Source organism: Neolamprologus multifasciatus, chromosome 16 (genome assembly GCF_963576455.1).
Source record: "Neolamprologus multifasciatus chromosome 16, fNeoMul1.2, whole genome shotgun sequence".
In the NCBI taxonomy this organism is placed as follows: Eukaryota; Metazoa; Chordata; class Actinopteri; order Cichliformes; family Cichlidae; genus Neolamprologus; species Neolamprologus multifasciatus.
Window position 1 is genome coordinate 32,067,749 of NC_140454.1, and position 24,803 is coordinate 32,092,551.

Sequence of the window (24,803 nt, forward strand, 5' to 3'; positions counted from 1 at the left end):
GTGACAGTCAGTCAGTCTCAGGTCCCCACATCCCCGAGCCTCACTCCTCAGCTGCATTTTTAAGCATCCTTGGGAAGAGAGCTGGAGGACTGAACTACAGCAGTTGTCTTTTAGACATCTCCCTTTAGAAAAAGCTTCATTACTGAAGCTCAGTTAAACATTTCAAGTTAAAGCAACCAAAACCAGCTTTGTGACGGCTCACGTATAGCGTGTGTGCCCAGGTATGAAATCTATCATACGTTATACCAAAACACTCAACAACCAGCTACACATGGATACTGGGAATGTTTCAAGTGTGAAACTGAGGAGCAGCAGGAATGCTGCTTTTTCAACTTCTACGCCAAACTGAATGAGAGACAGTGAGGCAGAAGGGTGGTCTCACAGTCACAGCGAGCCTGAACCAAAACTGACAGAAAGCATGAAAACAAAGACTCACAAAGATTGTGGAGATTTTACACAGGAAGCGCGCACATGAACAAAAAAGTAAAGAACAGCAACAAAATTTGAATTTTCAGTTAAATTATAGGAGAAGTAAGAATTCCACTTAGAAAAGTGTCAGTTTAGCCAATTAATCTTTCACACTGTATTGATTATTCACAGAAAGTTATGGAAAGTCTGAAAATAAGACAAACTGCTAATTAAAAAGGAAATGTCGTTTTTCTAAGGTGCCATTAAAATGTTAGAGCAGAGTTGGCAGTGCAAAAGCTGCGAGAAAGAGCTGCCTTAATATTTTGTTAGACTTCGGTACAGGATGTGATGGTTGTAAAGATTTTAAAATCAGCCATGAGTCACAGTTCTCGTCTAACGATTCGCACTCACTGGACTATTAATTAGAGGGAAACCTCTCACTATAAGTGCCACAGACAGGGACAGAAAGGATCAGTCTGCGTAGCCCAAAGATTCACAAATATTTTTTAAAGGAAATCGAGACATTACTGTGCAGATTATTCGATCCATCTGCTCTAATTTACTTACACACAAACTTTAATTTCTATCCATTTCTCCAAAAAGTGCTACTGAGGAATGAATTTGGCTTAGGAGAGAAACTGAGTTGTAACTTTAACGGTGTGTTCACACCGAACGCGATGGACGCGAATAGAGCGTCAGGTTTACATGTAAAGTCAATGGAAAAGCGCGATGACGCGCGATTGCGGGTCCCGCGAAAATTCGGAAGCAGATTTGCGTCGCGAAAACGCCAAAACGCGTGAAACGCGCGTCAGTGTAGCGCGTCTGGCGCGTTTGACTCGCGAATAAAACCACGCGCGTGAGTTTTTGTGTTGCATTTTGTGCATACGCGCGTTTCGCGTCTACCGCTCGAGTTGGAAAAATCTGAACTCCAGCGTCAAATCGCGCCGCGACAACCAATCAGGAGCCTGGTGACGTGGCTCTGACCTAGGTCAAAGGGGCAGATCCAGCCAAAGCCCTTCATTCTTCATTCAGTATGGAGGAAAAGCTAATCAGTGCCGTGGCTAATCACCCGGAGCTGTACGATGCTAGCTACTACTTTTACCGAGACAGGAATAAAAAGGACCTAGCTTGGAGACACATAAGTGAGGAGATCGGGCAACCTGGTAAGTTCATTCCTTCTTTTTAATTTTCAGACTGACCCGATGAACCCGCGCAAAAGCTAGCAAGCCCGCCTACTGTCCCGCTATTTTCCCACTGATGTACAAATACCTTTCCGCTAACAAGATAATGCGTTTATTCAGAGGACATCTGCAGGAGAAAGTGGAAGAGCCTCAGGGACACTTATAATAAGGAGAAGAAGGCAGAGAAGGAGAAGAGGAGTGGGTCTGCAGCAGGATCGGGGAGAAGATGGAAGTTCTTCGCGGTCATGGGGTTTCTGGACCCCTTCCTCACCCCGCGGGAGACAAGCGGCAATATGGTGCGGACCGTGGAGAACTTCTCCCCCGAGGACCAGGGACAGCCCGAAGAGGCAGCAGGGGAGTGTCAGTCAGAAGGTATGTTTACATTGAGTTAATGTAGGCAGTTAATTTATGCGTGTTGTCATACAGGAACATATTTTGTTTATTAATAAACAGTATACAGTAGTCCCGCTGTTCATCCGTCACTGCCTCGCCTTTTCACTGATTTTTTTTATTGCACCGTACAGCTTTCAACTATGCGCATTGCATTCTGCAGCCCAAATGACAAATCTCCTCCGTGTCGTGTCTCCTGCGCTTGCCAAACTTATCATGTTTGGTTTTGATAACCATCACGTCCAATAGAAAAAAACAGCACAAAAACACTCATAACTATGACCCTCATTCGGAAATAGACACCTGCACCGGGAGCAAAAAAGGCGCACAAAAGTGGCGCCGCAGACGGAGAAAAAGCGCGGCATAATACTTTTACGTTTTAAAATCGACAAAGGTTTGCACTTTGAGAATCAACTTGTGAGAACTGTGACTACTGTTCATGTGCTGCAATAAATGAGAGACCACTGTATATAATAATAAGTATATAAGTATATAATAATATAATATTCTCTATGACTATTGTCTTCAACCTGTTAACATCTAATATTGTCTTGATAGAGTCAAGTAATCATGCAGCAGAGTCCTCAGCTGTCTCTTCTCCTGGCTCTCCAGTCCCTGGTCCCTCCACTCCTGCTGCTGCACCCACAGGTATGAACATCAAGCACTGATAGCTTTTTACTTGCTTGAATTCCCTTGTGATCACCTTTACTAAATATCTACAACCAATCAGTTTATATCCTGGTTTTTTTTTTTCAATTTTGAAAATGAAAATCTAGTAGCAGCCTTCTCATTACTTTGTGTTGTTTTGTGCTGTGTTTTACAGGCCCACAGAGGAGGACAGCTCGAAGGCGGGCGAGGGACGGGTCCCAGGACGGTCCATCGGCGGTGGAGCTGGCCATCCTGGAGTCCCTAAAGAGGCCACGCCCGTCTCCAACTGAACATTTCCTCCTCGGCCTTGTTCCTGCTCTGGAGAGCATGCCGCCTCAGACACGAGAATTCGTGAAATTTCAAATTTATAAATTAGTTTTTCAAAACAGCACAGCTGTGTTAAATTTGGAAACATTGGACCCTAATGATCAGTAGTTTTCTGATGAGGCAGCAGCTCTCCAGGGCAGAAACAACGTTCTTATTTTTCTCCTCCTTCTCCCTGAGGCTCTTCCACTCCAAGCTGGGTCCTTTTTATTCCTGTCTCTCTGTAAATAGTTACATTTCATATATTTATGATAAATGTTTTTGTTAATGAATTTATATTTTTTCAAATAAACATTTATAATGACAAAATGTCTCTGTTCTACTACACAGCAAATATTGGCACCCGACTTGACACAAGTAGAATTTATTTCATATTATACTAATGACAAAACATACTAATACAGTGGGATGCAAAAGTTTGGGCAACATTGTGAAAAGTAATTATTTTCTTGTACAAATCACTGGTTGTCACAATAAAAATAGTCAGTTAAATATATCATATAGGAGACACACACAGTGATATTTGAGAAGTGAAATGCAGTTTACAGAAAGTGTGCAATAAGTGTTTAAATCAAGCAGGTGCATAAATTGGCGACACAAAAAAAGAGAAATGAAATAAATATTTAGTGTATATGAATGTGTGTGTCTCCTATATGATATATTTAACTGACATTTTTCATTGTAACAGTGATTCATACAGGAAAATAATGACTATTAATAAGGTTGCCCAAACTTTTGCACCACACTGTATATAGGAACATAGTGAAGACAAGTTACTTAAGAGAGTAAAAAGAGGTTAGTTTATTTTGGAGTAGAGCTCCATTTATTAAGAAAAAATTAAAAGGACAGGAACACTCTTTAGAGGTTTGTGGGTGGCTCTTAAAAGAGCCGTTGTGGGGAAGTCACTCGGACTTCAAACAGGCTACTCCTTTGGTTGCCAAGACACAGCTCCCTCCGCTGAGAAGTGAGCCATGAATTTCTCCCTCACCAGGACAGCCTCTCTGGAGGAGTTGTTTGCTGGCAAGGAACCTGGACAAAATTGTTTAAAATGAGTATTATGTGTACTGCAGTTACAAAATACATTATTGAAATTACAAAATTACAAATTGCAAAACATAAATCTTACATAAAACCTTTTGTAATTATAAGGATAATTACATGATATATATTAGATATAATCTAAAACAGTCTGCGGTGATTATATACAAATATTCAACTATCCCAGAATTAAACCAGGTCTAAATAAAAAGGAGTGAGTATCACTACAAAGGTTAACTCAGTGGTCCTAATGCTACAGTTTGATATCAGCAAACACCGAGCGCATACATTGATATGACACCACAGCCATGCTATCATTGCAAACACTGATAACAGCATAAATCGAATTAAATCGGGACTTGATGAGACCTTCTGAGTATCACTAGAAATATTATAAACAGTCGTCTCCGTACCACAGTTTGCTTTCAGTAAAAACCGAGCATTCACTGTTAGCATAGCACATCCACGTTAGCAGTGTATAAATGGATAGTTTAGCATATATTAGCACAGGTATCAATAAAGGACTACCGTATTAAATACTTTTACTAACCTCAGGCAGATGGACAGGCGCTCTGCAGGTGGGATTGAGCGCCTGTAGTTGGTGTCTAGGCGGGCGATTCTGGGACCGACCCGGGAAAGCAGGTCCTCAAACTGGCCGAGTGAAAGACGGTGATATCGCTGAAATCGGCCGTCATCCAGGCGCAGCTCCTGGAGCAAATGGTGAAACTCACCAAACTGCTCACGCCTCTGGAGGACCTGATGGACCCAGGTACGGCGAGGGCGTCTTTTACGCCGCTGCTCTGCTCTCCACAGTATATAGAGAAGGGAGACTCTCTCTTCAAGCGCTAACTCGACAGCTGCCATCTTGCAAAGATACCGGTCTGGCACAACTTCCTCCCACATCCCTCCCACATTTCCGGTTCACGCGCGTCAAAATATCATATTTTGAAGCGCGATGGATTTTTCTTGGACACGCGTTGAGACGCGAATGTGCACGCGTCAAATTAGGGGCGTTTGGGGCGTTTTTGTTCGCGTCCATCGCGTTCGGTGTGAACACACCGTAAGCACGTAAAGTCGGAATGGAGAACATTCCACTGTGACGTGCACAGATTTTCCACTGTGAAAAAAACAATGCTGTCGTTATCTGTGGCAAGCACAGGCTGCGTGCTGAACAAACTTCCACCAACTGAAAGACCTGTCATTATTACCCTCAGAATGAAAGAATGTGCATTAGATTAATATCACGGAGCCCACAGCAAGGCTTTTGTGTTTTTTCCCCTAATGCGGCACGGTGTTACTTCTTGAGTGTTTCCACTGCACTAAAGAATGCGATGTGCTGCAAATGAATTCAAAGCGAACTCTTACAGCAGCACCTCCTAACCAAATACACCAGGCACAGCTTGATGACTGATTCTGACAACGCACCACTCCTGCATCAGTACAACAGTTTCTTTACAAGCGCTGACACAAACTGCCCAGGGCCAGAACAAATCCTGACCTGTTTTATAGAAACAAAGGGATCAAATTAAAATGTTCCCACTGAGTGAGCAGAGTACACAAATATGCCCCCATGGACTGGCAGCACCTGCTATGCTCTGCTCCCAGCACCCCCCCTCCCAACTCCTTTTTCTCTGAACCGTGTTATCCTCCAGTGTAGCATCTCTATCACCTCTACAAACAGCTGACCAGAGAAAGACACCGACATTTTCATCCACTGATCAACATCGCTTGCAGATTTCAAGAAACGCCACCAATGGACTGTTTGCTAACTAAAACTGCCGTCCAATCAAAGTTTAGAAAGCGTAAGCAGGTGTGACAGACCTACTAAAGAACTTTCTTCCGATTATTAACAAATGCCAAAGCTTCCATGAGAAAAAACAGATGATTTATTGGATGAACTGGTGCCACAGAGTAATCATTATCACATCGGGCTAATTAGTTACATTTCTGTATTAGAAATGATTGTTACCAGAGTTGTTCTAGGCAAGCACCACTAGGCAGCGATCTGGATTACTGCCCCGGGCAGTTATTTCAGGCTAACACAGAGGCCCAATCCCCAGTAAAAGAGTGAGGTGACTTATCCTTAAGTAGATTTGAAAAGCCAGCCAGGACTTAAACAAATGGCAAGATAAATCATATCATGAAAATAAAGTAAATAAGTACACTGACCTACATATTTACTATGATAATGATAAACACAAGAGCTGGCAATTAATTCAGCATTCACTGGGAACTACTTGACTATTCAAAACTATTCAAAAACAACCCCCCTGCTTTATCATCCCTATGCCTGGTAGCGAGTAATGCATTCTTATCATATATGACAGTGGCAGTCATACAGTTAGGCACATTTTAGAGCTCAATCAAACAACCAGAAGCAGTTGTTTGATTTTTTTAATAACTTAAAAATATTTAAATGTTCAGTATAGAGTTTAATTGGTTACTTGATAAATTACATCTTCTGGAATTCTCCCATGGATGTCCAAAACAGGGCTCCAGTAGACTGACAACATATTTCCACCCTCAATCGTTCACCTTTCGCCCACTTCTTAAACTTCATAGCCATGCAAAAACACAAGGGAGGTGCTAGAAAGACTGTCCTTTCACAAAGGGCATTTAGCCAGAAGGTGTTGTGGTTAATTGAGGAAGTCTGTCTGCCAAAGTTCGACCTCGTCACCCTGAGTCAGTCCGGCACAGACAAAACACTCCACAGCCTGTATGTGCGCATCATTAACCCTTTAAAAAATGGAGAGCTCCGGTGACGTCCCCGGGACGGCGCACTAAAGGCACTCTATTTTTCATAATAAAGCTCCTCCTTTTTTCTATATATAGACATATCACCAAGGGCTCTGCAGAGCTCCAAAGAATACGGAGAAGAAGAAGGAAAAGGAGAAGGTTGATGAATATGAAAAGGACAGGCACAGGGAAGAGACGGTACTTCATTCATTCACTTATCCAGCTGCAGACTCACTTAAAGAATTCATTGTCTGTGGGCAGCGGATTTACTGTGATTGTGTCCAAGCAGAAGAGTAGTACTTATAAAACTAGAAAGAAAAAATATGTGTTTCCACAGCTATTCCCTGTGCATGCATTATTAATAGTCTTAGAATAGTCCAGAGTGAATACATATATGACCCGATCCGTGTTTTCTGGGGTGATCCACATGACGTGAACCTATGTGCGAATGTCTGTTCTCGTGTATGTGCTCACAAAGCCTGCCCAACACGGTGCAGGAAAAACACATATAACACTGCACTTATCCTGGCAGCTCACTGTGAGGCAACATGTTTTTGGGTATTTTTTTTCCAGTACTCTGGAGATCTGAATGTGATAAAGGTTCACACAGAGGGGGGGGGGGGGGGGGGGGGGGGGGGGGCATTTCACTTCCATCCAGAGTGTGAGAATCTGGGATCTGGGAAAGCCTTTAAAATAATATGTTTTAACTGGGTTAGGTGACGAGGCTAAGAAGTAAAAACGTAAAATACTTGTTAAAACTGATACATGCCATTTGGTTTTAACACACATATAACTTATATTCTTATCCTGCACATAAAGTCAAAGGACAGCAGACAAAAATAAACTATTATACACATTTTTAGTGATTAAACCCTCTAACAGATTCATTCTGAGCCACCAGGCCACCTAGTAGTACAACTACTACTTGAATACTGCAGAAGTTTTGTGTTTGCTACATTAAATGTGGCATGTGTCCACACTCGTTCTTATCCTGCAACTTACAGTTTTGAATAGCACGAGAAACAGATTTAGATTTTCTTTTGGTTGGTACACAAATAAGGAACATTTAAGTTGTCAAGGTGCATAAAAAGCATATATTATAGTATATATTACATATATACACATCTCTACATAAATATTGAAAATATTAAAAATAAATACACACAAAAGGAATATATATAAACTACCTACAGATACAGATATAGATATGAAATACAATTAGAATTTCAATACATTTAAATCTCACAAATTTGAAAATTCTTCCAAATATTTACAGAGGCTTAGACTGTAAAATACACAAAGACACAAAATAATGCCAATCGATCCCTCAGAGACAGTTTTCAGTTAACTGTGATATACAGTGCTGAGTAAATGTATCAGACCACCACCCGGTGCAAGGTTTATGCCACAGCTGCCCTAAATTCCCAGCTAATGGTTACTCAACCAGTGTGCACAAGTTCTTTAATCCAAACTGTATTTTTAATGTTAAAATATAATTCTTGTTTTTATCCCTGAATTTTAAAATGTACTGTTTACAAAAAAAACTGAAAAAAACAAAACAGTACAGCATGTTATTCATTTTTGATTAAAATGCTAAATTATTTACTTGCATTCCTGAACATGAAATTAGTTTTAGTGGCTGAAAGTTAGCCTCGATTAACTCCTCACTTCAGAGTGAATAAAGTTCATTTTTAGTTTTAAACAAGTTTGACAGACTTAAATATTTGTGCCCTCTTGTTTTTAGAACAGATGTTCTAATACATTTGATGAAACCTGTATGTATGTAAGAATCATCTGAGAGGCTCAAACTGGGAAAAGAGGAACGCACCATTTATCAGGACCGACTGATCGCTGCAGCTTTTCACACATGTGAGCCCGTATAGGTTTTTACGTTAATTCATCAAATTACTAAGGCGCTGTTGTTGGTAATGACTAAAAATAACAGCAGCTTTGTTTTCTCTTTATGCTCCCAGTGATGCTGGAAACACTTAAATACATTAGCCAGATTAATGAGTCAGGCTGCTAAGCTAAACAAATGATTGTGGACATGAAGCTTCTTTGTAACAAAATAAACCCTTAATAATTTGATACTCTGGACAAATATTTATGATTAACTAACATAATATTGTCAAGTATAAGTACCTAATTAACAATCACAGAGTTAATGAAATAAGTTACTGCTACATCGCAAAGTTGATGCACCTCTGAATGAGTGCGAAATACAGCAGGCCCCCTACAGTATCATGCACTTTATTTATTCATGTGTTCTCCTGTTGATGAATTCAAACTTTCAAACGGATGCACAACCTTAAGATAAATTGCAAAACTACTACTAATAATTCTTCTAAATGTGAAAAACATCACCTGATGGTTTACAGCTTTCTTGACTTTGACAAATAAGGAGAAGCTAACGGGAGAAGAATGTTTTTCCTCAAACTGCCTGCAGCGACCTGCAGGTGCAGCTTCTGCTGACTGAGATAGTGCTCAGCTTCAATGAAAATTATTATGTAATAAACTAAAATATTGCAGATGTTTTTATTATCATTATTAATATTATTAATGCATACACAATAGTATGTGAGGCACATTTTATTTCTAAGGGAATAATAGAGTATGCAAGCACAGGACACTACACTGGCATTAAAATCCCACAATGCATCACAGTAGCGAATTTCAAGGACAATGAAAGTTTTATATTTTTGTTAATTGGTTTTATCAGTGCTTGAGTCCAGGCTTCCATAAAAAGTCAGCCCTAACTGGTAAACCATGTCCATACTGACACATCGTATTACTCAAAAGATGTTGTGATAGCACACATATTCAGAATATAACACTTATTATGGGATTGCGAACACACCGTGGATGTGTTTGAGGGATAACTACAGTTACCACAGCAGATTCGGTGACTGCATTGGGTCGTAACTCACGTTCATACTCTGTTACTATAAAGGACAGGAAAGCCCACCCCTGCATCTGTGATTTCAATTCAATTCAATTTTATTTATATAGCGCCAAATCACAACAAATGTCGCCTCAAGGCAATTTTACACCAGTTCTTCGAAATGAATCGAGTCTGTTTATTTTAATCTGAGATAATGCAAATTTTCCAACTACTTCCACTACTTTCCTGGTGTGTGATGCTAAAATCATTGCCTAATGCTGTGTGCTATAATCCAGATGGTTGACAGCTGTGTTGAGTCTTTTCATAAAGGACACAAAATGTAAATTCTCATGCTAGCCTGAAAGATCCAAATTACTGACTTTTGCATCATTTAGAAACCTCTAGCCAAGCAATTGTGCAAAAATGTAAAAAATATCCAAATGCATTGTTTTTGTTTTTCAAACGAGCTGATTTCTCGCTCTGTGTTTAAACAGGGAAACTTTTGTCAGGCTGGCTTAATAGACCTAAACATGGGGTTCCTATTGGTGGAAACAAACTTTTATATCTCTGCTACACACCAGCTTAAAAAAGTAACATTTCCCACAGATCAGCTATATAACTATCTATCACTCATCTAAAATGGCCCCATGCAGGAAATCTGGCACAGTGCTGCACAGCTTTAAGCCAACAAAGGTAATCCTGCAGGAACACCACTCTGAAAAAGGATGGATAAAAAATCTCTGCACATACTCTCTGTCATACTACTACCACGAATAGCAACACATCAACCTATAAATTAGATTTTTTTTTAGCTTGACCTGACAATTCCCTCCTCCTTCTTTAGGAGTGGAGAAAAAAATAGCTAAACAATTGTTCACACACATACTCAAAACAAAAAGAGACTAGTGAACCTGATACCTGTCAATACTCTGAAGGCTAGCCTGTGGAGCATTTCTGCAGCTGAGTGATCCAGTTAACTATGACGAGCCGCAGACCCAGAGGTCTTCCGTGTCCTGCCCTTTGTAGTGCTAACATGCATGTGTGTGTACAGCATTGACTGTAATGTCACATTTACGCTCTGGTGATAACCGTGTCTGGCATGTGCATTCGCCATTTCTTCTGTTTTCACTGAGAACTCATCTCCAGCGAATGCAGAAAGAGGTTATAAAACACCTTTGAAAAGGTGCAGGCTCTCCTCGTGTTCAACTGTCGCCATCTGTGCACACTCACAACATAGCCAACGCCTCACCTTTAAAGGTTACTGTTTTCCCTAACGTGAGACTAATGTACATCATGCACACACAAGTGTCTTGCTTAATGTTTGCTATATGAACAACGGCAATAACCTGTAACTTTCTCTCCTCACAATCTGGTGACAGGGCTGATGGAGCAGCATCGATGTTGCACACTTCAGGCAAGCACATTATGTCTCGGCTATACAAACCAGGGTCGTGCTGCTTCCTTTGCAAAAACCCTTACCAAGTATCCATATCATGTCATTCTCCAAGATGACAGCTTGTTGTCTTTTCCCTCAGTACACGCTCATCCATGGACTAAAGAATCCGACACAAACAAATCCTCCATTTAGGCTTCTGTTTCTGACGGAAAGGTCTAAGATTACTTTGGCACAACTTCTGTGTTTGCGTGGCCTAGTTTAGTAATTTGATGTAGGTCCACAGTGGATTAAGGCATGGAGAAAAAACTGTCTTTGGCATCCTTGGTAATGTGTTTACTTTTTTAAAGTGTTGAACTGAAATCGAAAACGACCCAACGTTTCACACAGAATTACACTGTATGTGTGAAAGCAAGAGGGCATGTGTGAGCATGCATGCCACAGGAGTTGCACCTGTGCTTTATTTTTATTGCTTAAATAAATAAAACCACATTCTCTGAGACAATGTGCAAAGGAGAAAAATCGGTTGCCTCTCCAGCTAGTGTCTTAATGTGTGGATGGATTTCAGCTCCACCGTCGTGACAGTAGTCCCTGTTGTGCTCTGCAGCCTCTGCACCTCTCTATCTGCAGTGGGTTCTGGTTAGAGCACTCAGAGATCTGCAAAAACCCAAAACAACAACTACCGTATTTTTCGGACCATAGGAGACACCGGATTATAAGGCGCATTAAGTGAAACAAAACAGTCATATAAGTGAAACATTACTCAACTCGTTCTTCTTGCATTGATTTATTAATGTTGAATTCTCTCGCAGCTGCTCTATTCCCATGTTGTTGGGAACCCTTAAGTTAACTTTTATTGAGTGGAAAAAAGTTAGCGTTCATCCTCCAGCTTCACTGTGGTTATGCTATGCTAACATAGTGTGTCGCTAGGGATCACATAGCACATCATTATATACCAGCTAGTCCAACTTCAGTAAACCTACAAACGTCACTGCTGTTTAGTTTTCTGTCTTCATTTATGTTGGAAGTGATAACAGAGCTGTAAGTTTTAATTTTTTAACAAATCTCTCAGTCAGAACATGCTATATCATGTTTAGGTCGAAACTAGCGAGCTAACTTCCTGCTAACTTCTAATTCCGTTAAATGTAATAAATTCTGTTTTCATGGATGCCTGGATGTTAAACTTAATTGTTACACCTGGTAAAGCAGAAACACTGATCATTTTATTACAGATGAAAGAATTCAGACTGTTTTTAACTCTCAGTGTTCATTTGACTTGGGGACCTGAAGGAGACGGAGTTTTGGACCCAGATTACTCCGCGAGGCCCCTTGACTACGGTAGCCGTAATGCTCCGACAATCCATAAAGCAGTGCGGCTTCGTAGCTTACCAAAGTCGTACTAAAACATTTTTGAGCGCCGTGTAGCACATAAAATCGGTTCGACGTTAGTAAGCACAACCAGAATTCATACACTGTCGATTTTTGAGAAAATTAAAGGATTTTAAGTGCCCCTTATAGTGCAGAAAATATGGTATTGTTTCCAGCCACAGTTCAAGATGTTAGATACGAGTCTCTCCAGCAGCTAACCAACACTAACGACTGCCACAACGGCAACCTGACTGCAGGCCTGTAGGAGATACCAATGTGACCATTATAGTCAACACTCTCACTGCATATCCATGTTAGTAGCTGAATAATAATATTCATAAGTTAACTGTACACAGCGAGCAATGGTAGGAATTCAGTATTCAGACTGAATTAACGTCTGACAGTCAGGGCTGATGCCTGTTTTTTTCTGGGACTATTACATTTCTAAGGAGTGTGACGAATCAAGCGAGGTAAAATCCCAGTAATTATGCCCCAATCAGTGAAACATTTGTAGGTGTGTCATTGTTTCCAAAAGTCTCCATTTCTTTGGAAACATTTGGAGACTATTAATCCAGAAAGCCCTGGAGTTTTCAAAAAATGGTTAGCATTTCCAAAAGCTGGGTTTTTCTAAAATGCCAGAGTAGTGTGGATGGCAGAAGTTATGCATTTAAAAAACATACTAGTGTGGACATGGCCTGGAGGCAGATTTTTGCTCTGTAAAAAAAAGGAAATACACACTCCCTCACCCAGCATCCAGAACCTGTTCCAGCACATTATTCCAACATCAGATAGGAGTGGCTTGTGCAACTTTCCATTCGCATCCTTTTTACAGTGTAATTAACCAGTCTTGTGGACAGCAAGGTACATCTTTCTTCATTTGTTAACTAGTTATGTTGTTTTTATTGAGTACAACATAAAGTGAGATCATCAACATCTCAATTATCTCTACTTTTCAACATGTTTCTGCCCCTCCCTTCCTCTTCTCTGTCATGACAGAGAACTTTCCCCGTGGAACGACTATAAGCACGTCTAATTTCTAACGTGGTTGGGTCAGCATGTCCTGAGAACGAGTTCTAAAAGAGACCATACAATGACCCATATTCCCAAGTGATGAAGAAATGCTGAAAGCACATAACACTACAAGGTGACACGGGTGAAAGCGTCTACACCTGCGGGATTGTTTTTCTTTTTTATGCAAAGTGCACTTTGCATGACGTGCCTTGTACATCAAGGTAAACTGCAAAGCCAACACTTTGTAGTGACTAAGCAGCAGGACAGAACATGAACTGGGGGTTTTGGGGTATTGTCAGCAAATCCAGCAATGCATCAAAAAGGCTTTTGGTATTTATGCTACAACTTTTCCTACGCATTGGCATTATTATGTAAAAACTTGAAACCATATCTGGTCCTAAATTTAGCTTGAGCAAAAAATCCTACGATGTGACAAGAGCAGAAAGACTTCCAGACTGCATTGTTAAACCTTCATTATATCTGTGCAACATACCATAGATTAATTTATACCCTTGAACCTGTCATCTCCAGTGTTTCAGTTTGTAATTCAAATTAATAACAGAAACCACAACTATCTAACACTGCAACAAAGATCTTTACACTAATATCAGCCATCAGCCTTCTCTACTGTAAGCTCACAGAACAGTAGCCCTTAGCAAACATTATCGTATAGAAGCATGTTTTACACAGACTGATTAATTGATTGAACTCTCCCCTTGCGTGCAATTAAGTCAAAAATCGATTGCAATTCTAATTTGAACTGGACGGGGAACAAATGCATTTCTGACAGCTGCAGTGAAACGTGAAACAGCAAGGTCATCTGTGGCCTCATTATTTTGTAGCAAAGATATGAAACTGACATGGACTGCATGGTACGCGGGCTGTGTTCATGCTCTATTCCCATGATTTTCAAGCCGAAGAGGACAAAGCGCTTTACAAAGCCTTTCAATCACCCACACATCCACAGACATTACCGTCACTGCAGAATTCGCACAAACCAACAACAGATCCACACATGACCACAGCAGAATTATTAGCGATTTTCTGCCCTGCTACACTGCTGAAACATCGGGGTGCGTGACAGCTGGTCAAATAGCTTTAAAATAAGGACCACTGCACCGCAGAAGAGACCAGTTTACGTAAAGCTGTTGGCAACCTGTCTCGAAAACGATGGTAGATTTTTACAACGTTAGCCATAAATAATGTGGTAATAATAATTTCAAAACAACTCTTTCTTATTACTGCTTAATAAGAATTATATAAAACATCTTAGATTGAGGTTTCACTACGTAAAGCACTCATTCAGTAAAGCTGTTCCAGTCTAACTGTGCTCCTCTCGTGGCAACAATTAGCAACATTCACTGATTTGTGGAAACATTTTAAGAAAGAAATCAAACTTTTCAAACCCAAAACAGAAAGCGTGATTTGTTTTTAAATGCATTTTTATATTGATTTCTTTTAAAAGGCTAAAATCAATTTAGCCTTTGACCCCAAAGCAGTGGACTGTTTCTGTGCTGGCCAGCGCCTCTGTCTGTTACTGAAATGATGCCACGGTGAACAAAACAAAAACCACTAAGAAAAATAAAATGACAGACTTCACAACTCTTTTTATTTTCCAGAATAAACAGTCTCAGTTTGAACATTTCCTCTTATCTTTGTACTACTTTTAATAAATTATCGAGTTTCCATTCTCCTACTATTTACATCTCACACAGCGCCCCAGCATTTGTTGGAGATGTGTTTGTAAACCTGTTTTGTACTCGTAATTCACTTCTGAAAAGGTAAAAACAACACAATGTGAACTTTTATCTCTGCGGTTACATCATATGTGTGGCTTTGACTGTCAATAGAAACGTCAATTTTATTTATGCAGCACATTTCCTCACATGTAAACTCAATGTGTTTAACACAGGAGACAAAAACATACAGTGGTCAGTAATGGCTGGGGAGTAAGCCTCGACAAGCTGTACATGAATGCATGTATATTATTTTCTGCATGCAAACTATTATCATTCTCAAGTTTATGATGTGTATCGAGTGATACTCTGTTTAGAAGTTATTACACAGGCTGTTGCATGCAAGCATAAATGCTGTAATTACAGTACAGCTTAATTATTGCATTCAGTTCCATTTTCCAGATTGCAGTTCTGAGAAATTCCTGCACTTTTTTATAAATGTTGCATTTGTTTGAGCTTGATTTAAATAGTTTCACCATGTCAGGGCTGCCTTCTGTACTGTAAATACAGTCAGATAGTCATATCCTTCTGCTCACTCAGAGGCAAACCCATCTTTAATCTCAGCTCAGTATCATATCTTTCTCTTAAAACTCAAAACGAGAAGAAGAATTTTACTCGTATTTGGTCAAAACAGGAACGAGACAAAGGTGTTGAGTCTGCAAAGTGTCGCACAAGAGCCCGACGGGCTGACGAGACTGACGGGCTGACGCAACACTCTGAAATACTAGCTGCTGTTTACTTTAATCAATAACTAAGTGAGGCAGAAGAAAACAGGATGCCTGGTGTTTTTCAGGAAAAGTGCACAGGACAAAAGATGCAGAGCTTACCAGAAGCTGCTTGATAAGCAGTACCGGGGAAGTCTAGAGCGTTCTACTCCATCGAGAAATGTGTTCGTTTCAAACCGCTCACCAAAAAACCAAAAATATATGAAAACAATATATAATCGCACTATGAGGAGGACCCCCCCCCCCCCCCCCCCCCCCCCGTGCAATTGCAACAGTTATCAGGAGAACAGTTGATGTCCCTGCACACCATTCGTACAGCAAGTCCAGGGTGAAATGTGTTTTTGCAGCACTAACCCAGTCCTGCTGGGGAAAGCAAACATATTCGGGAAGGCATGCAGAGCGATTCCATTTCATCCAACCTGCGTATTCAAATACTTTGCTTCAAAATAGCCACTCATCATTCAAGCAGGTACTCCTCTTGCCAGTGAGACAATGCGGCCAAGTTTGGTGTTTGGCAGTGGCTCATTTGGTCTCCGAACATCAGAATTCCTGACACTGTGGCAGGAGCTGAAAACACCAAAACAGCGTGAACGTAAAGCTCACATTCAGCACTTTCTCAGCAACGCTGCACTGGGTCCCTGTGGTTCCCTTCAAATGTGTATTCTCATCAGTGCCCATTAGCCTGCAAATCCTAAAGAAATGCTTTGTCTTTTTTTAGAGTCTTATCCGCATAATGGGCACTGGTGCGTTCACCGGGGTTCGTACGCCAGCGTCCAGAAGGCAGGGAACATATGGATCGCTGACAGAAGCTTGCTATGCCCACACGGGGCTGTGTGAAGGTGATGGGTAGCCGTTCTGTTGCCTCTGGGTTTGCATTACAGGAGCATGAAAGGAGAGCACGCTGACAGCCAGCAACAAATTATTAGTGTGAGTAGCAGCAGCCTCTGTTCTCCTGCTGCTGCTGCATCTGCTGCTGCATGGGTTCACTCATACAGCAGCATGCAGCATTCCTGCAGCTCACACACAGTTAGCCATGCGGTCAGCAGCACCCGGTCTGAGCTCTTTTTTACTCAAAACTTGTCACCTCAGCAAAGGGAGCAGTACTGCAGCACTTTTTTTTATGAAACATGTAGTGAGGCTTAGTGTAGTGTTGCTGGGAGTATTTGCTAAGGTAGCCCTGACAGGCTTCTGTTTTAGCTGACTACTGCAGCTGGATTTTGCAAAAACCTCACTTACTCACTTTAACTCAGCAAATCAGCAAAGTGGCTTGTCTCACAGAGCTGCAAACAGATGCCATGTAATTCATTTAAATGAAAACGAGTGTTTGTCAGCAGCATGCTTCTCCTGCATTGCTGTTCTGTGAAATAATCCCACTTGTGCTGCACTGGTAAAAAGGAAATTGTGAGTCATTTAAGCCAGATCTCACAAATCACCACTACTATACCTTTAGGAATGGAAAACATGTTTGCTTTATATGAATGAACATGACCGCAAACCATACACATACTCAGACGGTCTTTGATTGCCATGGTGACGGTATGAAAACAAGCACGCACGCAAACAACCGTTCGGGGGTACTCGTGCATCGCCACATGTCAGAATTGCCTCTTACTGCCTTTGCTGACACTTTGTTGACAGTTATAACAGAGTCCACTTAAAGTTTGCATGAAAAATGTGCCTTCGGGCCAAACTCGCAGAACTGCAGACCAAACCTTTTTTCAAATGGCAAAGTGATGTTTATGGAAACTAAAGGTTTATACTGGTGGTACAAGATAAGTGCAATCCTAAAACTCCTAAAAATCAGCAATGTTTTAATTATCCATCTGGCTCTAATCAACTTTAAACAGTGAAGCCACATATATAGCGCAGCTCAAAGTGCAAAGAGAATTTCAGCACAAGAAATTTCTAACAATTCATACCTGAAAAAGACACTGAGACAGCTCTGTATTACTGGCATAATCTCAATGTCATGTGAAGACATCTAAGGCTTCTTTCACTTGTGAAAACGAGATGCACAATTTTTGGAAACATGTTACCAAGTTTTGTTTGGAATTATACAATTCAGTGGCCGACTGTGAGCCTTCACGAGCGCCCAGTGGCCTGACTGTACAAGGCAGCTTGACTTTTGTAGAGTAACTGAATCTGAAAGGCGCCTCACACTTGCTCTGTCCCGTAAGAATGTATGTTCCAGTATTATCTAGATACAGGCTGCACGATGCAATGATGCCGTCTCTCTCAGCACATCACAAGTCTAACTGCCTCTCTGTCAATACTAATTAAGTGGCCTGAAATGAACACTAAGATGAAAAAGACAGGTGGACAAGAGACAAAAAAAGAGAAAAATGCTGCTTAAGGTGCAGTGAGGGGATGGGTCAGTCAAAAACGTGAGCTTTAAAGCAAATGTTTTGGCAGTTTTCTGGTGTGGAGCGTTCAGGTGTGTCATCAGAATGACACAATCTTTCTAGGAGAGGACGTCCCAGCAAATATAACCCAAATTCAGACGGTGCAGTGATGGGCAAAAAACCCAAGAGCTACATCACAGACTCTACAGGCGTCAGTTAATATCTTAAATGTTAAAGTTCATAACAATTCAGTTAGAAAAAGACTAAACAGGCACAACTGATTTATAAGCGTTGCCAGGAGAAAGAGTTCATCTCTATAAAAAAGCATGGCAGGACAGCTTAGGTTTGCAAAGTTGCTTCTGAACAAACCACATCCTTTGGATCGATGACAGCAACGTGGAGATGTGTGGCCATAATACGCAGCACCATGTTTGGTAATAAACACACATCTCATACCAAGCGCCAAGCACGGTGGTGGAGGGGTCATGATTTGTGCCATTGCTGCCGCAGAACTTGGGCACCTCGCCGTCACTGAATCGACCATAACTTCTTCTGTATACCAAAGTATTCTAGAGTCAAACATCCGACAGATAAAGCTTTGCCAAAACTGAGTCATCAAACACTGTAACGATCCCGAGCACATCAGGAAAATCTATGTCTGAGAAAGCCCAGACCTCAGCCTGATTGAAATGCTGTGGCAGGATCTTTAGAGAGCGTCCCATAAATAAATGCCCAGAAACTTTTTCATGTTTTCTTCTTTTTCACATGAATTTAATTATTGTAGCTTTTTTTCAGTTTTGGAGATTTTTTGTACACTTTTGCTGAACTTTAAAGGTGATAATTTGCATATATGAGCTACCTTTAAGGTCAAACGGCTCACTGTTCTGTGTCGTTGACCTTGTATAACTACATGTCTGAGGATTGAGGCATTTTGTTTTTGGAAGCTGGGTCCTCTCCTCCCAAGCAGGCAAACAAAAAGCTACTAAACTGGCACTTGTAAACGCAGGTCATGAAATTTAAAAATACATTTTTAATATCAGGTTAATAACAGCATGATTAATTATTGCTGCTGATAACTTATGATTACACACTTTCTCTCCACATCCCTTCAGTCGTATTAGAAGTAATTCACTTGCAGTAACAGACGCACTGTATAAAGTGCATTATTTTGAGCACAGTAAAGGTTTAGTGTGAAAAAAACAAGCAGTCCACGGGGGTTAGTGAACAGAGTGGCCTGAGATGAAGTCAAATTCTTGGCCTGAATCCTTACTACAGTCCGCCTCTGATACTGTTATAACACTTTTATACATAAATGACTTCTACAAGACAACAAGCCTGAAAGGAGGCGGCTTCGCCGTGCACGGTGAGTGGATTATGTTGCATGTTTTTCTCGTGGACAGCAGCGAATCTAAAATCACACCTGCATAACGTAACAGCCCAGCGTGCTGCAGCGGGCACAGGCTTTGTAGTACGATATCACTGTTAATTGTGCATGATGCAGTCTCCTGAGCAGACCTTCACAGGCACTGACAGGGTAAAGCTGATAACAGCAGTAACAGCAAGGTGAATTTAAAAGGCTTACGCGTTTATTTAAAAGGGGCATATCCTGGCTAATTATTCATGTAATTCTGACCGGTGAGCCCTAACGTCTGCGCTGCTCCGGAGGATTACCAGCCTAATATTATATAAACACAACCGGAACCCAAATCACATTAGCATGTTTCATCCACCGCAGACCCAAAATAACACAGAACGGATACTTACTGATGGCCTCAACGGGAAGCCGTGAATTCAGGATACGTTTATATCTCGTCCGCCACTTCAAACCCCAAACGCAGATGCCTCGTCTTCCTCCGTGTCGTCGCCGCTGTGGAAGAAAAACGAGCACAGGCTGAAGAGAGCGGCTGTACGGTCGCATGTACCGCAGTGTTCACAGCCTGCCGTCGGCCTCCTTCTTCTGCTCCGTGTTTTGCCGCGGCTGGGGAAGGAAACGCTGCATTACTGCCGCTGAGCGGTGCGGAGTCGGTGCAGGTCGGTCAGGGATGTCCTACCCCCCTCAGACGTCCGTGAAGTTACCGTAGCAGTAATAAGCTTCCGCTTGAGATTTTCAAAATAAAACACAAAGGCCCGCAATGAACCCATCTAGAATAAACATCGTATATAAAAACACACACACACACGGCGAGGAGGTCAAAGACATAACGCTCAGTAACTGTTGACTTTAAAAGCGTTTAACATGAGATTTAGTTTGAAATCTAGTTTGCACAAAGCTCCTACAGGGGTGTTTTATGCATACTGTTATGCAAATATCTGAAATATTATTTTTATTCTTGGACTAGAGTAAGTAAGCAGCTACTTATTTCATTCACTGTCAGATGCAAGCAGTTTTAGACATCACACCACGCCACCCACAACCATACAACAATATAAATAGATAAATAATAAAGATACCGAAACTTTTAAACACTGTTTAGTGTTTAGCACTTAAAAACAAATCAGTTATGCAAATATCCAAGTTCATATTTCTATTCTTGGACTGTACTGGAATAAGTTTGCACGTTTCAGTATTCAAGATAGCCTTAAACTGGACCTCAATCATTTTCTTCATACACTGTCAGATACAAGCATTGTACACACAACAGTACCCACTCTAATATAACACACAATAGATAGATAAATAATAAAAATGATTGAAAATTAAACAATATTCCTGTTATTTATCTAATAAATTCTTGATTTATGAAGTTGTCATATATAAACAATAATACTGAATACCTATTATTTTCTAAAATTAATTTTTAAAAAATTAATGAAATGTGTATTTAGCTGAGTCGAAATCACAGTCGTTTGGCTAATTTGTCTGACGTCATTATTTTAAATTACCGTGTTATGTTTCTGATATATCCTCTGAAAAATGTCAACTTTTATGTCCACTTTAAATGTACATTTAAAAAAATAAATTCTAACGTTTTAATAATAGTTTAAAAATAATCCTTCCAATAAATAACTTAAGGTGAGAGTAATTGCGTTAAAAGACACATCAAGTGAAGCTGAACTAGGGCTGGCTTGTACTTTCATGTAATAGGGTTTTGTACCACAACATGGTCCAGCGAGCAACGTCAGCTATAATATACCAGCAAGCCATTAAAAAACACATTCATATTTACATTATCACGCTGGAGAAGGCACAGCCTCTTCAAGACATAAGGAAGAGCCAAAACAAAGTGTTACAAAATGGTCATACATGTTATGGTACTGAAAACCGTTACATCATTGTATTGAAACATGTGCAAACATGCATGGGAATACAAGTATATAAGTATAAAAAAATACACAGAGTTTGTGCAATTCTAATGAGCTTCACAGTCAATATTTGCTATGTCCACCTTTCTTCTTCAGTTTAGTTTGAACTCCTTTAATCAGCTTTCCGGTAATTTCTGTAAGTAGTATTCTAGAATCGTTCTTTAGGCCTCTTAATTATTGATTCTCTGTGTATATTCTTTAATAATTAGAGTCTTAGTTATTTGTTCCAGTTTTTGATTATCGTTTATGAGCTTTGTTCTTAGATCTAAATTTATATCCTTCGGGTTTCTTATTATTGTAATTTCTGTGTGTTTCTTTTTCGTGCTTGATACCTAGTTTTTATATTTATATTTTGATCTATTTTTTATCACAATATTTTGCTAATATTTAAATCTTGTTTTAGACTAGCATTCTGTGTGTCTTTTCAAGTCTGTCAGTTACTTCCTGTTTTATTTTGGTAGTCCTTTCCAACATGTGTCTTGTATTTTATTTTACTTCCTTTGTTCCATTTCATTCCTTTATTAATTTCAGCATTGTGTTTTTACCCTGGTGTATCCCATCTACCTACAGTAGACCTTCTTATGTCCTCCACATGTGCAATTCCCACATTTTTTTTTTTTTTTTTTTTGACAACACACTGCACAATATCGGTTGTGTCTGTCTCGATGTTTTTTACCCTCCCTTTTCCCTTTACCTTCACTTATGGACCTTGGCACTGTGTTTTTTTTTTTTCTAGTCGTATGTTTATCTAGTGGCTGTGCACTGATCACATATGGCAGGCAAACACTTTTAAATCTTCGTTCTTTCCATTCATTTCGGGCTGACCCCTGCTGGAGTGTGGGCAGTGCTAATCTACCACAACTGGATTCGTCTTTCGGCTTCTCCTACCTACCACTCTCTAATCTCCACAAGAAACGCTACAGGAAGCGAGGAAGAAGGAGTGGCCGTCGCGTCAGTCTCAGGGCCTTCCTCAGAGCCAGAATTACGGACCAAGTACATGCTAACCTGGACACTCCATCATTTTCTCCCTCTTCCCTGGATTGCTCTGACGCTAAATTGCTGGATTTACCCGGTTGATCCTCAAGCCTCCTCTGCCTTTTCTGCTACATGCTTTCCTGCTCGGATTTGAATAACGTCGCGCCGATGGGGAGTTTGTTGAAGCAATCTAAGCACTCTACGTCATGCTTCTAGAGGTGACTTAGTACCCTGGCCACAGATGGCACTGCTTAATGTCAGGTCGCTGGTAAATAAGACCTTTGTTTTAAATGACTTCTTCTCTACTAGCCTTGATGGTTTATTCCTTACGGAAACCTGGATTCTGTTCTCTCTGTTCTTATTCTTGGTGATTTTAACATACACATCTGTTGTTACACCTGCTTGCTAAAGACTTTCTTGCTTTAACTGACTCTTTTAACCTCCTTTAGTGGGTAAATGAACCAACCCACGTTAAAGGCCATATTTTGGACTTGGTCTTTACGTATGGCCTGGATATCTGTATTAAGAATATAAATGACGCTGGGATTTCTGACCATTTCCCAATTTGGATCTCAGTCTGGAGCTCTTTCTCGTCCGCTACGTGTACTCAGCTCTGAAGCTGTGTCAAAGTTTGCTGGGGGTTTTTTTGGATTCGGCATTTATGTTTCCTGACTGCTGCTCAGTTCGCTCATCTGAGGGTTATGCTAATATTTTGTTATAATTATTTTCATCTAACCCTGATTTGGCTGTACCCAAATACTGTTCTCTCTGCTCAGTTGATGGTTATGCTAATATTCTGTTATCTCTTTGTTCTTCTATTCTTGATTCTGTTGCTCCCATCAAAATGAAGCACTCTAGAACCTACTCTCATTGCTGGTTAAATGATATTATGCGTGCTTTACGCTGTGTTTGTCGCCGTGATGAGAGAAGGTGGAAAAAAGATTAACTTCAGGTTTCTTATGATATGTTATGGACTAGCCGCTCAAATTTTCAAACTGCTGCTAGAATGGCTAAGGCATCTTTTCTTTCCAAAGCCATTCTGGCTAATGGTCACAACCCCCGTATGCTGTTTATAATTCTTAATTCTGTTGTTAATCCCAGTTCTGATATGCCCTTGCCATATTCACAAGCTCTTGGTGAGCGTTTTCAAATTCTTTTTTTAGATAAGGTTTCATCTCTTAAGTCTTCCCATTCGTCTGCTTCTTCTCCAAGTGTAATTCAACTTTTCATCACTTTGAGCCCATGTTACTTTCAACTCTGAAGCAGCTGGTTGATCAACTGAAAAACACCAATGCTGTGTTTGATATTCTCCCATCACGCATTGTTAAGGGCTGCTTTGATGTAATTGGACCGAGCACTCTATTCTTAATGAATTCTTCTCTACTCTCTGGATCTGTCCCACTGGCTTTAAGCATGCTGTAGTCCAGCCTATTCTGAAAAAAAAGAATCTTGATTGTTATGATCTCTTGAACTATAGACCGATCTCTAAGCTTCCGTTTCTGTCCAAGATCCTGGAGCGACTAGTTCTTTCTCAGCTTCAGGCGTATGTAGACGCGAACAACTTTGCCGAGAAATTTCAGTCTGCCTTTAAGCCACAGCACAGCACTGAAATGACCTTGATTAGAGTTCTCAATGACTTTCTTGTAAGCAATGATTCTGGACGCTCTGTGCTCCTGGTTTTATTGGACCTTTCCTTGGCTTTTGATATGGTGGATCATAACATTCTTCTACTAAGACTTGAGCATATGTAACGCTTCCAGCTCTTCAAAAATCACAGATGCTCAGAAAGGTTGGCTTTTCACGATTTATTCCTGCAGAAGACATAAAACACACTCAACAGGTGTCTTCTGATGGTACCAGCAATTGTAGCTCCCTCACAGTGCAAGCGCGCGCTGTGTCGACAGACTTACAATGAACTTTTTAATAAAGAAAAGATGGAAAATAATAATTTCTCCCATTTTTCAGTCTGTCACACTGAACTTGTATACAAAAAAAAGAAATCTTATGACTAATAAAATACATTTCACAATCGTATAAAACAAAATAAAAGGATAACAGAAGTATCACCGGCTAAATATTTTCCTCTAGTGGACAAATTAACAGTAGCGCATTACATTTCCACTTGCTTGTGCTTTACAGACAAAATGACTGTTAACAAGCTCACATACCTGCAGAAGACATAAAACACACTCAACAGGTGTCTTCTGATGGTACCAGCAATTGTAGCTCCTACAATGTAAAACAACATCACAAAAAGCACAGAAAAACAGTAAATCAAACACATTTCCTGCTATGCGCAGCAACCACTAGGGGGCTGACAAAAGCTTACTGGCAAAGAGCATAA

The 24,803-nt window shown here is 40.5% G+C and overlaps 2 protein-coding genes across 8 annotated transcripts in view; one reads left to right on the forward strand and one right to left on the reverse strand.

Moving 5' to 3' along the window:
* The window catches only part of adarb1b (adenosine deaminase RNA specific B1b), a 137,107-nt gene extending 116,851 nt beyond the window's left edge, over positions 1 to 20,256 (reverse strand). For 4 of the 7 annotated variants that reach the window (XR_014869771.1, XM_085135212.1, XM_085135209.1 and 1 more), the window contains exon 1: positions 19,946 to 20,256. The gene's annotated coding sequence lies outside the window, so the exon portion shown is untranslated. The remainder of the gene's footprint in view (positions 1 to 19,945) is intronic. The other 3 variants (XM_085135216.1, XM_085135213.1, XM_085135214.1) reach the window with 1 other exon arrangement.
* LOC146501097 (uncharacterized) lies at positions 1,058 to 3,193 on the forward strand. Its single transcript, XM_085135246.1, has 3 exons — positions 1,058 to 1,961; positions 2,538 to 2,627; positions 2,803 to 3,193. Exons 1-3 carry the CDS (start codon positions 1,835 to 1,837, stop codon positions 3,060 to 3,062), a joined length of 477 nt encoding a protein of 158 aa, XP_084991372.1. The 5' UTR covers positions 1,058 to 1,834; the 3' UTR covers positions 3,063 to 3,193.
* Positions 20,257 to 24,803: the final 4,547 nt, after the last annotated feature.